This window comes from Fringilla coelebs (genome assembly GCF_963513975.1).
Source record: "Fringilla coelebs genome assembly, chromosome: 16".
Classification (NCBI taxonomy): Eukaryota; Metazoa; Chordata; class Aves; order Passeriformes; family Fringillidae; genus Fringilla; species Fringilla coelebs.
This window is the reverse complement of record NC_140042.1, coordinates 9,003,855-9,023,397: the sequence shown is the minus strand read 5'-3', so window position 1 is coordinate 9,023,397 and position 19,543 is coordinate 9,003,855. Positions and strand designations below refer to the sequence as shown.

The window sequence follows — 19,543 nt, the reverse complement described above, 5'->3', positions numbered from 1 at the left end:
CAGAGGAGCCGCCCGGCGGTGCCGCTCCGTCCCAGCTCACTGGTGCCGCTCCGTGCCCGCCCGGCGGTGCCGCTCCGTCCCTGCTCACTGGTGCCACTCCGTGCCCGCCCGGCGGTGCCGCTCCGTCCCTGCTCACTGGTGCCTCTCCGTGCCCGCTCGGTGGAGCCGCCCAGCGGCGCGGCCCGGCGGTGCGAGGGGCGGGTCGCCCGGCGCGGTTTCCGCCCGGCCGCGCGGTTTCCGCCGGAGCGACATGTGGCGGCGCGGGCAGTCGGGACGCGCCGGGCGCGGGGCGAGGCGCCGCTGGCCCCGGTAGCGGGGGAGCGGCTGCCACCGCAAGGCAAGAGTGGGCAGCGGGGGGGACCTTCGGGAGGGGAGCAGCGGCTGCTGCGGCTCTCTCTGCTGAGGAGGGAACCGAGAGGTGCCGCGGGCCTCCGAGCCGTGCTCACGCGGCTTCTCCTCCCCGCAGGCGCCGTGACCATGCTGGGAGCGGACGAGTTCATCAGCTCCCCGCCCAGGAAGACGGTGCGGTTCGGGGGGACCCTGACCGAGATCCTGCTTAAGTACGAAAAGGTGACTGCGGCTTCTCGGGGGCCTGCGCTGCGTCCGGGCTGCTGTTCCTGGGGTCTTTCCGTGAGAAGCCTCGTTTCGCCTTACGCAAGACCGTGCCTGAAGCTTAGGGAAAAAATGGAAGGTGGCCGAGAGCTGTAGGTTTGTGCCAGGCGGTATTGCTGTGCGAGCGAAAAGATTTCCCCCGTGAGTCAACCTGAGTGGCCGGCTGGATGTGAAGCCTGGCTTATGCTAAAGTGTGCACAGAGGATCCAGGTGTGTCTGCAGGGAGAGCAGCTGAAAATGAGCCAGCCGCCTCGGTTGTCTTCTGGGACAACACCCTGTTACTGCTGCTTCAGCTTTCCTGAGCTGGCTGTCTTGTATTCTTGATATACCTGTTCAGTAGTTGGTTGTTCAGATACATTGATGAAATTGGTAGTTTTTACTGAAGAAAAAAAAAAAAAAGGAAAGTAATTTATTTATTTTTGTTTCCCCTGCTAGGGTGACACCACAGATTTTGAGTTGTTAAAACATCAGCTGTCAGATCCAGACATAAAGGTAAGACTTTGATAGTCAGGGGTCTGATGATTTAAAGTTTGTCTGAGTGTAATCACCGGACAGGTCATTCTGGTGCTTACACAAGTCCTTTGCTTTAAGCATTTAAATTGTAGTTAACAACTTTTTTCTTTGCAGAAACTATCAGAATTAAAACTCAAAATGGGAAAAAAACGTCTATTTATACATATATGTATTTGCAGGATCTTTGTAAATGGTGTCTCATGCTTACTGACTCTGCTCTGCCCTTTGAGTCTGTCTTTGTTCCAGATACCATCTTTTTAGGTCACTGATGCTTGATTATAGAGACACTTCTGTAGATCAGACTGTGGTTTCTGACTTTCATAGCCTTAAAGTCACATTGAATTTTACCTTCTGTTCTCACTAAATCTGGTTTCATTAGGCACTAACATACATATGCATTTAGTAGTTATACCCAGTATTGTTTCGCAGCTCTTCTGTATAGCTACAAGTACCTGCCACATTTGCTGTTTCAAGACTTGAATGACCCTTCTGCTTAAACTACAGCAAAAGAGAAAAGAAAATTATGATGGAATACCATTTCTTTTAAGTTCTATGTGAGGGAGGTTTCATGTCTTGCCCTTCATGTCTGATTGAAGCCTTCATGGCAGGCTGTTGGTTTAGGAGTTGGCATGAGTGTATTCTGCATTCAAGAACTTCCATTGGTGAGGGCACTGACTGAAATTCCTTTCATGTTGGCGTGAAAACAATTTCTGTTTACAGTCTTAATCTTTGGCTTCTAAGGATTTTGCTATTTTCTGCTAATAGTTAGTACTGTTTATTGAAATAATTACCTGGTTTTTTCTGCTTATTTTAAGGATGCCCAGATCATTAATTGGCTGCATGAATTTCGAGCTTCTGTTGCATATTTGACCAAAGAGCTTGGACAACTGGTCAACATTTTGCTGGTAAGTATCTGTTTGTTTGCTACATGGGAATATTAAGAGTTTAGTACTCAAAACATCCTTCTTTGACATCTTGATCTTTGCTTACTTTTAGAAGCTGCCATGGTTGAGGAGGAGCCGAGAGGTAGTGGAAGAATATCTGGGCTTTCTTGGCAATCTTGTGTCAGCACAAACCGTTCATCTCAGGCCCTGCCTCCGGATGATCGTGGCACACTTTGTCCCCCGTAAGTTGCTTCTCTGTTACTTTGTTTGCTCATCAAAATCCCAAGATAGAGAAGTTCTGTATAAATACAGTCCATAAAACAATTAATTATTGGGTTATTGAGTTTTTCATGTTGATTGTCATACAGACAGTTTTCTGTACCTAGATTTTAGAATAGATATTCTAGGTGCTAATACAGATCCTGTTCTGAAGATGTCTTCAAAATGAATGAACTGTATAATATTTTTACTATTGAAAAACCAAAAGCTGAAGTGTGAGGATCATGTCAGATGTTTTCAGGAACCTCCTGGTTCTGTAAATAAAACAGTCTTTAAGAAAGTCTTGTGGCTAATTTTGATGTTCTAGTCCTGGTGGAGACTGTTATTCAGTGTGTTTGCTATTGAATTTGTTACCTATAAGATTTATACAATTTTGATATAAAAATCTCATTTTTTTGCTAGCTCGAATAACCATCAGAGAAGATGATGTGGATATTTCAGATTCTGATGATGATGATGAAAGTGAGTATAAAGAATATAGATATATATGCTGCTGTAGAGCCTTTACTAAAAAAGTATCCAGTGCATGTCGCTCTTTTTACAAAATTAATTGAGCTGAATTCAAGTAAAACATTAAGAAACATCCTTAAATTCCCAAGTCAAAGACTTTCTTGTACTCGAATCAATGGTATGCTGACCCACTCCTTATTACTTTGAAACTATTCCTGTTGGTGAACTATTATCTGTAGGAATAGAATGCATAGAGAAGCATTCCTAGCCCTAGATGTTTCAAAGCCAAAGAAAAGTTAGGAGTTGTTTGGTTTCTATTTTATTGACCTCAATATACACCCCTGCAAAAGAATATTTTGGCACATGCAGTTTCCTTGGGAGTCTTTCCTTTGTGTAGTTGATATGAACTGTTTTTACTGGTTCCTGATTTAGTTTTCTGTAACCAAGTGCATAAGAATTCTTTTTCCTTTCTCCAGACATTTCTGCAAACTTCGATACGTGCCACAGAGCATTGCAAACTGTTGCAAGATACGTTCCTTCGTAAGTACAGAATCCCTTGGGTTTGTGTGTCCTTTCCTTGCAGATTTCAAGCTTGGGAACTGATGGGTTTTTTCCTCTTGATTGGAAGTATAACACTTCATTTCATTGCATGATTTTTCCCAGTATTCACTAACTGATAGAATGCTTTATACAAACATGAAGTTTCTGCCAGGCATCAGCAGCTGAAAATCCTGTTAACAGAAATAGGAAGTAGGAAAAGTGTTGGTAGTGGCTTCTGTATTCTGTATTCTATAGTGATATTTGAAGTGGCTTCTAGGAGGTGCATTGTGAGAATTTGCCACTTACTATCTGCCCCATGATCCTTGCCAAACCATATTTTATACAATTGCTTACCTTAAAATAAAGTTCCTGTGAAACAAGCTTGTTCCAGTACATCTTTAGAATGCTGGAGTTCAATATTTGCCAACCAATAACTTTTAGTTCTGATTTTTGGTTTGTCATTAATTATAGGACACCACAGTTTCTCATGCCGATACTTGTGGAATTCTTTCCTTTCATTAATAAATCAGAAAGAACTCTGGTAAGACCTGTGACTATTTTTGTTGATTTGTTCATCTGTTCATCTAAATGTATAAATGTTCTGTATAGTATTACAACTGATTTGATGGCAGTCCATGCAGATTTTTGGAAGAATTTGTTATATATATGATAATTACATATATAATAACCATGTATAGGGTCATGTCTGTTTAGTGTAAGGCTGTCCAAGCATTCTGAGTTCCTTGTGCACAAGTATTGTGCTCATCTTTAATGACATCATCACATATTTTCTCCACTGGATTGCTTTCTTAATCAATGCACACCATGGACCTCCTTGATGAGGAGTCTCAGGTTGTCTCATTTGTTAGTTTATGCATTAACTTACTCTTAATTGAACACAATCTGTTTAAACCTATTTCTAGGTCTAGGTAACAAATTAAGAAACATGTTTTCTAGAAGTCCTTTGCAGAAATTTGACTTTCTATTAACACTTATTGATACCAGTTAATTTTGTATTTTAGGAATGTTATGTCCATAACCTGCTGCGAGTTACTGTGTATCTTCCAACTCTGAGGCTTCAGATTCTGGAGCTTATTATTGAAAAGCTGTTGAAGTTGGATGTAAGTTTATTCTGTGTTATCTTTTATGGGAGGTTGGCATTAAAATACACAGAGTAGGAAATGAAATGCGCTTCATTTTTAGACTCTACAAAAAATGCCCTTGTGATCATGGGTACAGACCCAGCCAAATTTACACTTCATTCCCAGGATAAAGATGTTCCCACACCTGAGGGTAACTGTATGGTGTGTACTGTTACACCCTCCTGGAGTCTCTGCCAGTGTCCAAGTAACTGTCTTGTGGTGATCAGCACTAACGTGAATGTGCTTCCCTTTGTGCAATTGATTGATTGTGTCATCTCTTTGAAGTAAAAAGTCCTAAAAAAAGGCAGGAGGGCTAGCACTGTAAATGATCATGGCTTTTTGCCCCCCTGTGTAACAGTCGGGGGAGAGTGGATGCTGGGGAGGTTTCAGAAAGTCTGGAGTGTTCATTTGTGTATGGCACATCATTCCTTTTTAAAATGTTTATTTAGTTCAGGACAGAATCTGGTCAAGGACTTACTCATGTGGTCATGTCTTTTATATAAGTAATAAAATACCTGATTTCATATTATTGTCATGGTTTTATAGAAATTATTTTCTTGTTTGCAACTATAGGTTAGCACTCCGCAGCAAGACATTGAAGATGCTGAAGAAACTGCTAATAACTGTGCTAGCGAGGAAAAATCTACAGAGGAGGGACTTTTTGACATGGTTGGTTATCTTGTTCTATTAAATTTTTTTTTAGTAAAATTATCACTTCTGAAGTGGCAATGAACTAAGTGTAGAAATCCATTATTAGTTTGTTGTTACTGCACTGCACACAGCTTTTGAAACCTGAACAGCTGACAAATGATTAATGTGTTCTCAGGTATTGACTTTATTCATGTAAACACCCAGTGCTATATCCAGCAAATCAATTTCATTATGTAAAAACACAAGCAGCTGTGCAATAAAGCTAATTAAATCAGGATACTTGGCTTAGTGTGCAAAAATTTGCTTATACTGTAAAATGAGATACTGCTTTTTAAAAAAAAAAGATGAAATTTTAGCATATTGCTGAAAGATAAATTTAGTTTGACTTTTCCTGTAATTGCTGTCTTTGTGATTTGGGTATTTAAAAGCTGCATGTGCCATTTCATTTACCAGGAGGAAGATGAAGACAGAAAAGGAAACCAAGTTGTCTCTGCCAATATTGAGAGAATGGCCCATCCTCTTGCAGAGCGCCTGGACATCCTGATGACCATCCTGTTCTCATACATTAGAGATGTTTGCCATGTGGATGGTGAGAACACTTGCTCTGTAACCAAATTTGTTGTTTTGCTAACAAGTAAGAAACACATAAGAAGAGTTCTTTCTCTCTGTACTGTGAGTTAGAGCAGAACTCTGCCATTAGTAGGCTGTAGTTCACGTTCCTGCCTCTGCCCAGGTGCTGGGAGAGGTACAGAGGACTTCAGAGGATTAGTCTTCACTTGGAGACATTCTGATTCCATTAACATGATACTGTATCCAAACTGTAGTAGGGTATAAATGTTGCTCTACTGAGTGTTAGAATTATGGATCCTTTCAACATCACAAGAACTGGAAGTAGATCAGAACAACCAGACACATCAATCAATTGGCTTTGTTACAGGGGAAAAAAGAAGAAAGAAATATCTTTCACTGTTATCTACTAAGGGTTTGAATTCCTTAGGTTTATATGTTCAAAACTACTTAGAAACCATTATGCTGTATCTTCTCCACATAAGTCTGGTGATTTATTTGTGTTTTTTCTTGCTCTTCTAAGCTAACACATTATTGCAAAGTTGGCATGTCTAGCAGCTTTATATATGTGCACACTCACACAGAGATTCTTCATTTACACCACCTTAGAAAGCAGTAGAATTGTACACCTGGAGTTTTAGATGTCAGATAACATGAGAAGTCAGGTTGTCAGTTTTTCTTTACATGTTCTTACTGGTGTAGAAGGATATAAATACCACTTCTGCAGCATGAGGGCAGGAAAAAACCCTGAAATGTTTCACTTTGTTCTGTTTCTTTGTTGTGTAGGCAAGCTCGACATCAGCAACACGAAGGATTTGTATCGGGATCTGGTTTCTGTTTTTGACAAGCTCATTTTACCAACCCATGCTTCATGTCATGTACAGTATTTCATGTTTTACATCTGTAGCTTTAAATTGGTGAGTAAAAACTGGTTTTAAAATGCAGTGTCCTCTGTCATTTTTGCATCTTTGTTTTGGTTTTTTTTACAAAACAGTTTTCTCTGCTGTAATTCTACTCTGAAGATAGCAAGTACATCAGGATTCATTAGTATCTTCCCTTACTTTTCCTTCTCTTACTCCTTTCTTTTTCTTTATGGTTGCTCTTCCCACGTTGTTCATAAATCACTTACAGATGGAATCTTAGCAAGCATGAAGGAACAAACTTGGTTAGAACTGATCTCTTTGACAAGAATCAGTTGGACTCTTGCACCCAGGATATGGGATGCAAATTTTTTCAGCATCCCAAAACTGTTGCAGAGATGCTGTCTGCTAGCTCTTTGATTTGAAAATCGTGTCTGCTGTTAGTTGTTCCCCCACCCCTCCATTGTCCCATCTCTCTCAACAAACTGTTGTTCTTTCTTTTACAACTGAGTATAGAAAAAGACGCAGAAATGAGTGCTCTTCCATCATGTGTAGGTGTGGTTATTTCCTGCAGTTATAGGTGGATTTTTGTAATGGTTTGGTTATGGAAATTATGGGAATTGATTATTAGGAATCTCTTGCTCAAACAGTGTCATCTCACAATGTCTGTGTATCTTTTTTTCCAGGGGTTGGCTGAAGCATTTTTAGACCATCTTTGGAAGAAACTGCAGGATCCAAACAATCCCTCAGTAATCAGGCAGACTGCTGGGAGTTACATTGGCAGCTTCTTGGCAAGAGCTAAATTTATTCCCATTGTGTAAGTTGTTTTCATACATGAGCAGAACCAAACAATTCATGCTGTTGTGGAGCTTAAGTAGAGAATTGGTCTTCTATTCCCACTGCTTTGTCAGTAGGCCTGAATCAAGAGTCTTGTTTGTCCTTTCAACAATACTGGTTCAGTATTGTCTTGAAACTTCCAGGAAAACACATGCAGGATGCAGACTGGTGATTGCTGAGGTTCATGACTTATTGTTTAGGGCTTCACTAACCAAGAAGAGCCGAGCATGGGTAGGTTGTGCTGACTTCAGGCAGTCATGGATTCCCCGTGTATCTGATGTTTTCAGTACCCAGTGTTAAGCACTTTCTTGCAGGCTCTGGAACAAGGAGATCATTTGTTCTGCTATTTTGATAGAGAATGGTTAAAATGTCTTTCTTTTTATGTACACATTCTATATTTTTGTGCTGTTCAGGGTGGGTGTGATGACTTCAGCATTGGAGTTAGTTGGATGTTGTAATTACCTGGTGTGCATGGGAGGCATTGCTCTGTATTACCTGTAACTAAGGATTATGATTGTTTACTGTGTGTTCTGTGGATTCACCTCTTCTACCATCCTGTCCTTTCACTGTTTGGGGTTTTCGGTGCTGATTGATTCATTTTATGCTGAGATAAAGGAGAAAGCTTGTAACAGAATCATTCTTTTACAAAGAGATTTCCTTACTGATGTTCTTATAACTGCTGAGATTCTTGAATATTTGTTCAACATCTTTTCTACACCATTTCAGGTGTTATTTTTACACTTTTTTTCTCCCTGCACTACAGTACAGTAAAAGCATGTCTGGATCTTCTGGTGAACTGGCTGCATAAATACATTGATAATCAGGATAAAGGAGCTAATGCCTACTGTGATGTAGCTCTCCATGGGCCATTCTATTCCACGTGTCAGGCAGTGTTTTATACACTTATTTTCCGTCATAAACAACTTCTGGATGGAAATTTGAGAAAAGGTGAGCATATTAGGTTTGAAAGGATTCATTTGTAGTTTTACTGTTGCTATGTTTTATAGTAGTCAATTCAGTCAAGTATCTGATGGCAAGTTTATGTTGTTGTACTCTAAACAAAATGAGATGACTTGTACATATGTTGGGGCCAGACCTCCACTGTGAGTGTCCCAGAATGTGCTTCTTTGGTGGTGTGCAGGGTGCAGGCATGTAGCACTGGAAACTAAGTTCAGTTGATATGATATCTAACTTTTATTTGCTAATTGTTCTTATTTTGAAGGTCTGTCATATCTGCAGAGTTTAAATTTTGAGCGCATTGTCATGTGTCAGCTAAACCCCCTGAAGATTTGTATCCCTTCTGTTGTCAACTTGTTTGCTGCCATTACCAGGTACCTGCTCATTTACTTTAATAAAGCTTGGTACAGGTTTTGTGTTTATCTAAAACCAGCACAGGGTTCTCTTAGGCACAGTCTTGAATATTACCTGAGACATAATACTGCCCATATTTAGGAGTGTTAAGTTTATTCCTAGGTCAATTTCAATGGAATCCTGCAGTCCTATGAAATGGATTGCTCTGTGTTGGAGCCAGTGTGCTTGTACTTGGAATAAAGTTTATAGGGGCTTAGAGGAAGAGAGCAGACTCCTTACCTTGTGACCATCTTGCAAACTCCTAATATCAGCTGGAAAATGGAAGATAGAAGTGATATCTGTTCAAAAATAACTTTGTGTTTTCATACCATCCATCTGAAAATCTTGCTTTGGGTGTGCTGGAAGTGCTTATCTTTTCTTTATTCTCTTTTTTAAAGGAAATACCAGTTGGTGTTCTGCTACACAATTATTGAGAGGAACAACAGGCAGTTCATCCCCGTTGTGCGGAGCGGCACCGGGGGCGACCTTGTGCAGACCTGCACCAACCCCCTCGACAGCTTCTTCCCCTTTGACCCCTACATACTCAAAAGGTAGAATTGAAAAGTGAACAACTCCTCTGTGCCTTCTAGAAAATAATGAATACAACTGTAGCAAACTGTCAGTGTTTCTGCCATTCACTTTCCTCCCTGATCCCTTGTACCTTTCATATTCTGCATTTTAACCAGATTGTCATAGGTTTAAGTTAAAATGTACCCCTACTGTGAATACAATAACTCATCCTGTGCTTTGTTTCCTCTCTCAGATCAAAGAAGACCATTGATCCTATGTATCAGTTCTGGGAAGAGCTGAGTGCTGAAGATCTTGAGAATCTGAAGAAACCCATTAAAAAGGTAATCTTCCCTCATCCAAACAAAGTTCAGCTGTCAGCTGCTTTTATTGCAGAATATTCTTTTAAATGGATAAGATTACACTATACATTTAGGGGAAACTGAGACTGGAATTTGGAAGCTTTAGGAATTGATCCATTCTTGCCTTGAGAGCACTTTTCCCTCTTCTGCAGCCCAGGAGCCATCTGAAAGCTTTATGAATGTGCTCAAAAAATGGACATGATGATGTCAGTGGGAAATCCATGCTGTAGATGCCATTCAGTTCCCATATTTCATAATCAGAGTACATCTAATTCTCTTACCATTCCAACTGATAGTGGCAATCACCATGTAAATCCAGGTCTCTACTTGACAGTAGAAGATTTGACAGTATCTTCCTACTCTCGCTGATCCTTTTAAATTTTTGCAGGGTACTTCTGAAGATGAAGATGATGACTTTTTGAAAGGAGAAACCCCTCAAAATGATGGTGTGGTTGAAATTGCACCAAATTCTTACGAGTCCAACACACGGAGCCCTGTGAGCAGCATTGGCTCCCCTGCAGACTGTTACGTGCCGTACCCACTGTGACATGGGCAACTAGAAGGGAAAATGTGGAATAGGTTGAAAATTGTGTGCAGTGTTTTGCTCTGGAAAGAGACTTGAGCTCAACTTTCCAAACTGGCAAATGTTTAAGTAACTACATTTAAGAAAAATTACTGTTTCTTAGTCATCAGATTTCTACATATATGTTATAGTAAAGTTATATGTTGCTACAAAAGCTTAGAGAATAAATAGGGTGATATTTTACAAATTTCACATTGAAATGGTTTTTATGACTTAGAAGGATTTTTTTTTAATAGTTTTTTCCAACTCTTCAAAACTTTGTTTACTAATGTTTCTCTACAAGGTTTTATATATCAGGGGTGAAATTCTGGTGTTTCTTCCTGCAGATTTGTGTGGGGGCCAGAATTCCACTTTCAGTGTTCCAACTCTGATGACTCTTCTTGAGCTGGTTTCACAGTAATGGTGTAGTCTCTTGTCCTAGGGTGCCATTTTTTGGCACCCAGTGTGTGGCTTGAGAAAGTGGAAAGAAAAAGCCTGTCCTGATTGCATTTGGGTTTCACTTACTTTGTACTGGGATAAAGCAGTCAGTAGCCACGTTACTTGAATCTGCTTTCTAGAGGGACCCCTTTGGAACTTTCCTCCTAAATTTGCCCTAAACCAAGAGATCTCTCAGTTGGCAGGGCATGAATCCAGTCTGGCAGTGGCTCTTCTACACACATCTCTTCAGCTTTTCCTGTCTGTAGAACCATGCTTGGTGAATCCACTTGCTAGTGGGAAGTGTACTCAGACAGAAAGCATTATCCCTCCTGGAATCTGTAGCTGACACACACCTTTCCCAACTGGGAAAGTTCAGACATGTGAAAGTGATGGTTGTTGGAAGTGTTGAAAATGAGGGAGTAGGTGAATGTATTATTTGTAGATAGTGTTCTTTGGGGTTCTTGTGAAGCACTCCAAGACAGGTATTTATTTGCCAGATTTGAAGTTTATATGTGAATGCTGAAAATAGGAAAAAAAAATCTTCCCTTGTGGAAAGGACGTGATGGTGTCAGTGGTGTCCTTGTGTTGTCCATGTGTCTGTTAGTCAGTGTAGAGTTTCTCTACAGAGGTTTCTTGTCTTCTTTTCATGGTTGCTGGCTTTTAGATTTGAGTAAGAACATAAACAATGGGAAGAAAAAAAATGTTATTCGTGTAACATTTAGTTGAAAATTTTATGTATTTAAGACTAAACTCCAGTTGCCCTTCTTTAGAACTTGGAGGCTTTCAAGACAACATTTTTATTTGAAGCCAATAAAGTTTGATGCAAACAGTGCAATTTGTAACATCCTTGAGAAAACCACGTCTGTATGTTACTGAGGTGCCCTCTCTGGAGCCTGACTTCTCAAAGTTGGGGTGTTCATTCTGACAGATTGCAGAAATGAGTTTTGGGGATGGCACCGCAAAGTGCGTAAGTGGATCTATTCTTTATTGTATAAACTGAGAAGCTTTGGTTTTAATTGTAGTCCTCTTTATTGTCAGTCCTGAGTAATAAACAATAGATTTCCATCTGAAATAATTGCATTTTCTCCTGGCACAGAAGAACCCTCAGATCAACAGCAGGGAAAACATCCTTTGAGAGATGCCCTTCAGACACTGCTTCCAAAATGTGTAAAACGTGCCCAGTTGTAATACTAGGTATTTGATTCAGGAGCTTCCACGAATCATGAAAAGCAAAAAAAAAAAACAAAACTGTAAGTGTAGTGTGCAGACATTGAACTGTCTGTACTGAAGTTACACAGTTTTGTTTAAGTGTTTCTGGAACCTTTGCTTTGACAGCTCTGGTTTTCTCCATGTAATGGCAGGCAGGTGTGCTGGCAGGTGCTGGTGCTTTGCTAAAGAGACTTTGTAAATACCAACAGCTGTGAGAGGAGTGTTCATCCTGAGCTGCAATTTTGTCTCACATGAGAAATGCAATGTATCTTTTGAAGAAAGCATTTATTTGACTATAGAATCATAAAGCCATAGAATGGCCGGGGTTGGAAGGGACCTTAAAGATGACCTAGTTCCAACCAGCCTGTCACTAGCAGGGTCCCCAGTTAGCTCAGAGCCAGTGCAGCCTGGCCTGGAGCACTCCCAGGGACAGTTCACCTCTGTGCAGGTGGATGGGAAGGCTGAGCTGGGCTCCTGGGCAGGGACTGTCGCTGGGCTGCAGGCAGGCCGGGTGGCTGTCCACATTCCCTGCAGGGTGAATGAACTCTGCTGCTACCACCTTTATTCCTTGTAGTATCTTCCATAGACAACTGGAGGGAAAAACCCCTCATATTTAAGGAAAAGTGGTTGCCTTTGGGATTGTCTGAAATCCACTTTGTGGTTGCTGGGGCAGAGGATGGAGGTGTGGGGATCGGCCTCTTCTCCCAGGCAGCCAGTGGTAGGACAAGGGGAGGTAACCTTAAACTGTGCCAGGAGAGGTTTGTGTTGGACGTTGGGAATGATTTCTTCAAGGAGAGGGTGATTAGACACCGGAATGGGCTGTCCATTGCACGGTGGAGTCACCGTCCCTGGAGGCATTTGATGACAGGCTGGATGTGGGCCTCAGTGCCATGGTACAGCTGATACAGCGGTCTTCGGATAGAGGGGATTCGACATCTCAGGTGTTTTCCAACCTTAATAATTCAGTGATTTGTAAATTTGTGGCTTTATAACTGTAATTATTTCATACCACAACTCAAGGATGCCCCGCAGCGGCCGGGGAATCCCTACGGGGTAACCGTGTTAAAGTCGTCAGGCGGGGCCGCCGAGCCGAGGCCGGCCGTGTTTCCGTCAGCCCCGGGGCGGTGCCGCCGTGCCCGGGCCCAGCCGCGGGCGGTGCCGCGGGCGGAGCGGCGGCCGCGCTTTCCCAGCGCCCCGCGCGGCGCCGCCCGGCCCGGCCCGGCCCGGCGCGGCCTGCGGAGGGAGCGCGGAGCCGCCTCCGGGCCCGGGCCCGCCGCTCGCCGAGATGCCGCTGCTGGTTAACGGAGCGCGGGTCGACCTGGCTCGGCCCACGGGGGACATGATCCGCGCCCACCCGCACCTCGAGGTGAGGGAAGCGGGAAGGGGCCCGGCCTGCCGGACTCCCCGAGGGGAGCCGCGGTCGCGGCCGGGCGGAGCGGGTGGCGGAGGGGGCGGCCTCGGGTTGAAGCGGCCCGGGGCAGGGGCGGGCCCGACCCCGGGCGTTCCCCGCGCTCTGACAGCGGGAGCCGCGGGGTGACGGTAAATAAAAAAATCGGTGTCGGCTGAGGGGCTCAGCCGTGCCGGTGGGGATGCCCCGCGGGGCAGGGCGGGCACTTTCTGTGTGAAATGACAAACACCGGCGATAAAAAGGAAGGTGGGCACTCTGAGGGAGGTGCTGACCTTGCTGCCAGGGTGTAAATGTTATAATCCCAAGGGCGGAGTGCGAGCCAGGACTGTGAGCAGAGCTGCTTGGGGAGCTGTGTCCCGTCAGAAGATGTTTCATTACAGATCTTGAGATTATGCAGAAAACCAGGGCAAATTTGATAAAGCTGTGAAGTGTGTTTGAGCCCAGAATGCAAATTCACTTTGTCCCAGCAGGTCTGTGAGGAAGCGCTGCAGTGGTCATAGCCCAGGAATCCGGGTTTTCCACACACCAGTCAAGCTAATAAACAACAGTATTTTGATAAATGCAAAATATGTGTTCTGAAATATGGCATTAGAAGACTGAAACTTCTGCATTTCAAGTTTCCTGTTCTGATTAAACTTCAAAGATCAGTTCTGATATTATCTAATGTAATCTTTTCTCAGTCCAAAAGCTTTTTATTGTGCCTTCATTTTATAATCCATATAACAGGGAAAGGTGTTTTGTATCTCTCTGGAATGATGGGATTTAACTATTAACTTGGTCAGTGTCAGGAAAGCAAAAAACTTTCAAAATTCAGAATACTCTGTAATACAGAACACAGAAAATTCAGAATACTCTGTAATAGTACAAAACACACATGTTTCTCTCTGAGCTGGGTCCCTTTGCTTTTCAGAGGTGATGTTTCTGTGAGGTAATGGGCACACCTGAGAAGTCAGCCACTGTAGTATCTGTTGTCATTTGTAGTATTTGTTATCATTTATCTTTAGGAAAAAGCAAAACTTCTGAGAAGTCAGCCAGCTCAGATCGTGGAACCCAAAGGCCTTCTCTATGTCCAGCAGAGAGAGTTCGCAGTGACTACCCCTAAAGATGGTGTGTAGGAACATAAACATTTCTTCTTGTACTGAAGCAGTATTTGTGAGAGCTGAGTTCTTACAGTGTTTTCCTCCTTTAAAATAGGTTCTGTTTCCATTCTTGGATCAGATGATGCCACTACCTGCCACATAGTTGTGCTCCGACACACAGGTATCTCTAGAGGACCTTCAGAGCAAAGCCTGTACCCCTGAAATATGGAATTAGTACTGGTTTATGTGGCATTAATAAAATAACTGCAGTTACATTCATACAAACCTGAATCCCCAAAAGTCACATAGTTAACTAAAGACTCGCTCAGAGTTGGTGTGTTTAGTGTGAGGGGTTCTGTGCTCTCCTTGCTCCAGCAGATTTTAACTTGCTCTGCTCCTGTGGCCCGTGGCATTGCAGCCCTGGGCTGTGTCCAGCAGTCTGGCAGAGCAGGGTTTGGGCGTTTCAGGGGTAGAATTAATGGAATTTGCGTGCCTGGTTGTCTGACATTAGAGATGTTGCCTGTTAAGACGTGCCCTCCTGTTAAGAGGGCACTTGTACCCCTCGCAGGAGCTGTGCTGGTTTATAATGGCCCCTGCAGGGGCTGCTGCCTCGCCCGAGTCACAGCCCCTGCTGGAGGCCGCTGTGCTGAGGCAGTGGTGGGAGGGACAGCTCTCCCTGCACAGTGGGGACTGCCACGGCTGGTGCCACTGTCACCGAGTGCCTGTTGTGTGCCCTCCCCAGGCAGCGGAGCCACGTGCCTGACGCACTGCGACGGCTCGGACACCGAGGCCGAGGTGTCGCTCATCATGAGCTCAGTGAAGTCCTTCTCCAGCTCCACGGGCTGTGGCAGGTCAGCTCTGCTCCCTTCTTGTCTGCTTCTCTCAAAGGTTACTGCAGCTGGTGTGGAGGGGAGTTGTGAGGGGATTGTGCTGGGCTCAGGCAAGGGAATTGTGCAGGAAACACCTCTTGATCAGCAGCCGCATGCAAAGTGAAAATCACTTCCTTGATGATGATTTTGGGGGTATTTTTAGCAGTCGTTTAAAGCACGGTTCTGTTCTGAAGAGTGTCTCTGTAAAATGCCACCATGAGGTTTGTGTTTACTGTTTCCCATTTAACTTCGGTCCAGATTTGCAAAATTTTCCATATAACTGGTTTTTGGTTTATATTATATTTTTCCCTTCAGAGTGTTTGTAAATTCTTTTCAGCATCTGACAACCTATCAGGGAATTTTCTAAGTCCACATTTTAAAAAAAATCGTGTGGAGGATAGGACAGTGGGTAAAAAGCTCTGAAACAGAATTTAGCAGACAAGCTTCTTTCTGGATGTGGAGGGTTTTGCCCCTGTAGTTTGGTAAGAACAAAAGCTAGCTCGTGAACTTAGTCTCATGATTTGTAAGGACTTTACATAGACACTGCTTAGAGAAGAACCCTGCTGCATGGTCCAAAATAGTTGTGAGGAGGTCACGGGAACAAAAATCTTCAAGTTTAATTAAGTGAAAGGTGGTTACAAAGTTCAGTCCAAACCAGAGGTGCCAGAGATAGCCTTGGGATAGAATTGCATGTATTTAATGCCTCTTCAAGCTTCTTCCTGTGCCACTTCCTGGCTGATCCCTGAAGTTTTCAGAATGGAATTATCATAACTTGCTGTGTAATGCAAACCAGCTTGGTGCATGTGATTGTAATAAGTGAGGCTTCTCTAATGATTGCTTTGCAGTTTGGGCTGGGGATTATTTTGTAAAGCTATTCATTTTGAGATGTCTTTTTAATTGCTGTTTCCTGTTATTCCATCTCTGTTAGGCTGGAAGTGCACCTAGTTGGAGGTTTCAATGATGATAGGCAGTTATCACAAAAACTTACTAATCAGCTTCTTAGTAAGTTCACATTTTTTGCACTCTCATGTCCAAAAAAAAAAAATTCTGTCTGGATTTGGGTGGAGTTTGTTTGTAGTCTGAGTCCCCAGTCATTTACTGGAAAGAAGTGTGGATTGACATGAAGGGTCTTTTTCTCTGCCTGAGAACTTGGTGTGGAGAGGGGCTGGACAGCTGGGGGTGCCCATGGTCAGTGCCTGGGCCACAGGGTCTGATCCTGTCATTTCTCCCTGTCTCACACTTGGCTGTGGAGAGTTGGGTGCAGTTCAGCTGGGCTTTGATTCCTGGCTTGATTCCTGCTCATCTTCTTGGGATCATGGGCAAGTGTTGTCACTCTCGCAGTCTGTACATGCGGATGATTCATCCGTTACCATTCAGTTCATACCTTAATGTGATGAGGTAAAATTTATTGTTTGGAATTGTCTAATGAAAAATGTCAGGTCTGTTTATAAAATCCATAGTCCAGAGGAGTGATGGCAGTGCTTCACTAACAACTGGAAGTGTAAAGTACCTGTTTGCCTGGGAGAGCTCTGGGTTGTGCTAAGCACTTGTCACTTCTGGAGAGGCCTCTGCCCCACTGGAATGGGGAGGGGGCAGGGACGGGACGGTGTCAGGATTGGAGGGAGGTGTTTGAGGGAGTAAACCAAAAAGGAATAACCCTGGGATGCAGCCTTGTGGCTATGACACCTGATGGGTGTTTTATGTGACGTTCTGTGCAAAACAAAGTATTTTGGTTAACTTATTTAACCTTCTGGTTTTCATGCATCAAGGTACAATTTGAATCAGTAATGCTGTACTGCTGTCAGAACTTAAAAGAGGGGGTTTTTTCTGGTGTTTGGGATGATGAAATGCAAAACTAATTTACAGTTGATGAAAGACTGGGTTTGTTCACTATCTATGTAACATTTTAGGAAAAAACATTTAAATATAACCTGCTAAATGTATAGGAGATTAGAGCAGAACTGATGTGATGCCAGAGCTAAACCAGTGTCAGTAGAAGGAGTAAGTGGCAGAGCACTTTCTTAGCAGATTTTTGCTGTTTCAAGTGGCCTGTCTGTGTAAATTCCTGTTAGTTTGAAGCAAATGTGCAGACCCCTGTTTGCAGTGTTGCCCTACCTGGGGCAGGGGTTTAGTCTGTGCCCCTCACCCCCAGACAGCTGTGCCCTGCCCCCACTCACTGACATTTTTGCTGTCCTTGTCATCACAGGAGCTTTCGACCTCCAGCCAGAGGATGTTCATTTAGTAACTTTCTGTGTAACAGGTAAGGAAATGTTCCCTTGTTGTTTGGAAGTGCCTTTCCTGAAATAAAAGGGCAGGGAACTTCTCAGACATGGCTTTTTCTCTCTCCTGTAAGAAAGAACAGCACAAGTCCTCCATACTGATGTGTAATTTTCAGTTTTACTGCTGGTGTATGTGTGGTGGTGTCAGAGAGCCAATGCAGGGGACATTTGCTCCTTAACAAGTGCTGCTGCACTGCAACCAACTCATAGTCATGGCCAGGTTATTTTGGCACATATATCCCAAGAAACAGGGTTTTTTCCCTGTAAATTGTCCTTGCAGAAGCAGTTGGCTGGAGCTGCTGTTCTGTTAGGAGAATGTGTTGTTACTGACCTCTGCCTTCTTTTCCATATTTCATTTAGTCTTCCTTGGCTTTTTCTGTCTTAGGCAACATGAGATCTCTTGCTCTCCAATAACGTGCAGTTAAATAAATGCTGCTCAAACTGAAATCCAAAGCCCTACAAGTTTGACTTCTTTTTCTTCATTACAGAACTAAATGACAGAGAAGAACAGGATATTCACTTTCCAATAATATATGGAATAGGTGAGTCAGTTAAATAAGAATTGAATTTTCTTTTGGTCACTGGATTGCTTTTCAGAGTCCAATAGTAAATGGACTGCTTTTAATGAATGAGAAAAGTCCACCCTAAAAGTTGCACACTGCTGTCAGAGGCATAGGCAAAAATGCTTTTCTTGTGGTGCCACAGATTTTTTCCTTTAACTGCTCTTAAAAGTTTATCAGCATCGAGCTACTGCACTAAATTTATGCTTAGAATTTAATCTCCTTCTCTTTGATTACTCAGTGGTTTTTTTTAATTAGTTCACTCATCTCTGGAATATTGAAATGGTGCCAAAGGAAAGGAAGTAGAAATGTACTGTTACAGGCCTGGGGTCTGAGCAATAAATATGTGTGATGGGTTCTGCAGTTCCGCAACACAGTTTTGTTAGGTACGTGGTCATTGTAAAGTGCCTCAGAACAATTAATTCTTACTATGTTTAATCTCTATTTCCTACCAGCTGTGAATGTTAAAACAGCAGAGATTTTCCCTGCAACCTTCCCAGTAAAAGGGCCAGATGAGGATCTGCGTTCAGCCCACACTTTAACAGGAGCACCAGTGAGTAAAAGCGATGGTGAAAATGGGGAGATGAGTCTGGGGCGATGAGGCATCCAAAGTTTGAGAGTACCCTTTGGGAGCTCTCTGGGTTTGTGGTCACCATTTCACACTGTGTTTGTCAGAGTAGCTGGGGGTGTCAGTGCAGCTGGATGGACTCAGGGCTGAGCTGTGCCAGTGGTGTGGGCCAGGCCAGGCTGAGGGGAGCTGTCCTTGTCTGGGGGAGCCCTGGCTGCCTCTGCAGCCTCCTGTGTTCTTCCAGCTGACCAACATCTACGATGCCAAGACAGAACAGCTCCGGATTGGGCCTTATTTCTGGGGGCCTTTCCCACATGTGGATTTCTGGCTGGAACAAGATGATGCACAGATTTTACAGGTACCTGAAACTAACTGGTTTGGGCTTTTTTCCTTCTAGCTGAGTAGAGAGAGGGGTGTTATAGTATGTCTGAGCTTTTCCCAGTGCACTTCTGTCCCTAGGAGGGTGGGGAATATCCTTCTAGAGGGGCAGGATAATGAGAACATTGTATCCTGAATGTCACGCAGCTCTTGCTCCCATCTTCTTTTTCAGAACCTTTCCACGTCACCCCTGGCTGAGCCCCCCCACTTTGTTTCCCACATTAGATCTACATTAACATTTCTAAAAGAACATCCATTTCCATCTCGGTCCCTGTTTCCTGACAGAAAGCCTCGAATCTACAAAAAAAATGAAGAAGGGTTGTGGGAACAGGTTTGCTCTGACAAAATCTAACCTGGAACCCACCCCCACAATTGCTTTAAGGAAATAAAACTTGAAGGAAGAGTGATTTGTTGCAAATAGCATATTGCTGGTCACAAATACCAATGTTCCTGTGCTTTTCAAAATAAAATATTTTGATAGAAGTAACTTGCTTTTTCTATATTACTTATGTAGAAATCAGGGTCTCTGAAGTGAGAATTTGGCTTTGTTCAGGTTCTGTTGCTCCAGTGCAGTAATTTGATGGGCAGGGAGAGGTGGCAATGCTAGAGACTGACAAGGTGAGTCACTGCACTGGTACG

At 43.2% G+C, this 19,543-nt stretch overlaps 2 protein-coding genes across 2 annotated transcripts; both read left to right on the top strand.

The window, feature by feature from the left end:
- Positions 1–213: 213 nt before the first annotated feature.
- RRN3 (RRN3 homolog, RNA polymerase I transcription factor) lies at positions 214–10,327 on the top strand. The gene is made up of 18 exons (XM_084216269.1): positions 214–337; positions 467–570; positions 1,048–1,104; positions 1,941–2,030; positions 2,122–2,251; positions 2,691–2,750; positions 3,215–3,278; positions 3,750–3,819; positions 4,301–4,399; positions 4,994–5,089; positions 5,525–5,660; positions 6,425–6,555; positions 7,185–7,315; positions 8,099–8,283; positions 8,558–8,666; positions 9,084–9,236; positions 9,449–9,536; positions 9,943–10,327. Exons 2-18 carry the CDS (start codon positions 478–480, stop codon positions 10,099–10,101), a joined length of 1,851 nt encoding a protein of 616 aa, XP_084072395.1. The 5' UTR covers positions 214–337; positions 467–477; the 3' UTR covers positions 10,102–10,327.
- A 2,608-nt stretch (positions 10,328–12,935) lies between these two features.
- Positions 12,936–19,375, top strand: NTAN1 (N-terminal asparagine amidase). The gene is made up of 10 exons (XM_084216620.1): positions 12,936–13,129; positions 14,176–14,278; positions 14,366–14,431; positions 14,993–15,101; positions 16,048–16,121; positions 17,326–17,379; positions 17,887–17,940; positions 18,414–18,511; positions 18,771–18,884; positions 19,077–19,375. Exons 1-10 carry the CDS (start codon positions 13,049–13,051, stop codon positions 19,254–19,256), a joined length of 933 nt encoding a protein of 310 aa, XP_084072746.1. The 5' UTR covers positions 12,936–13,048; the 3' UTR covers positions 19,257–19,375.
- Positions 19,376–19,543: the final 168 nt, after the last annotated feature.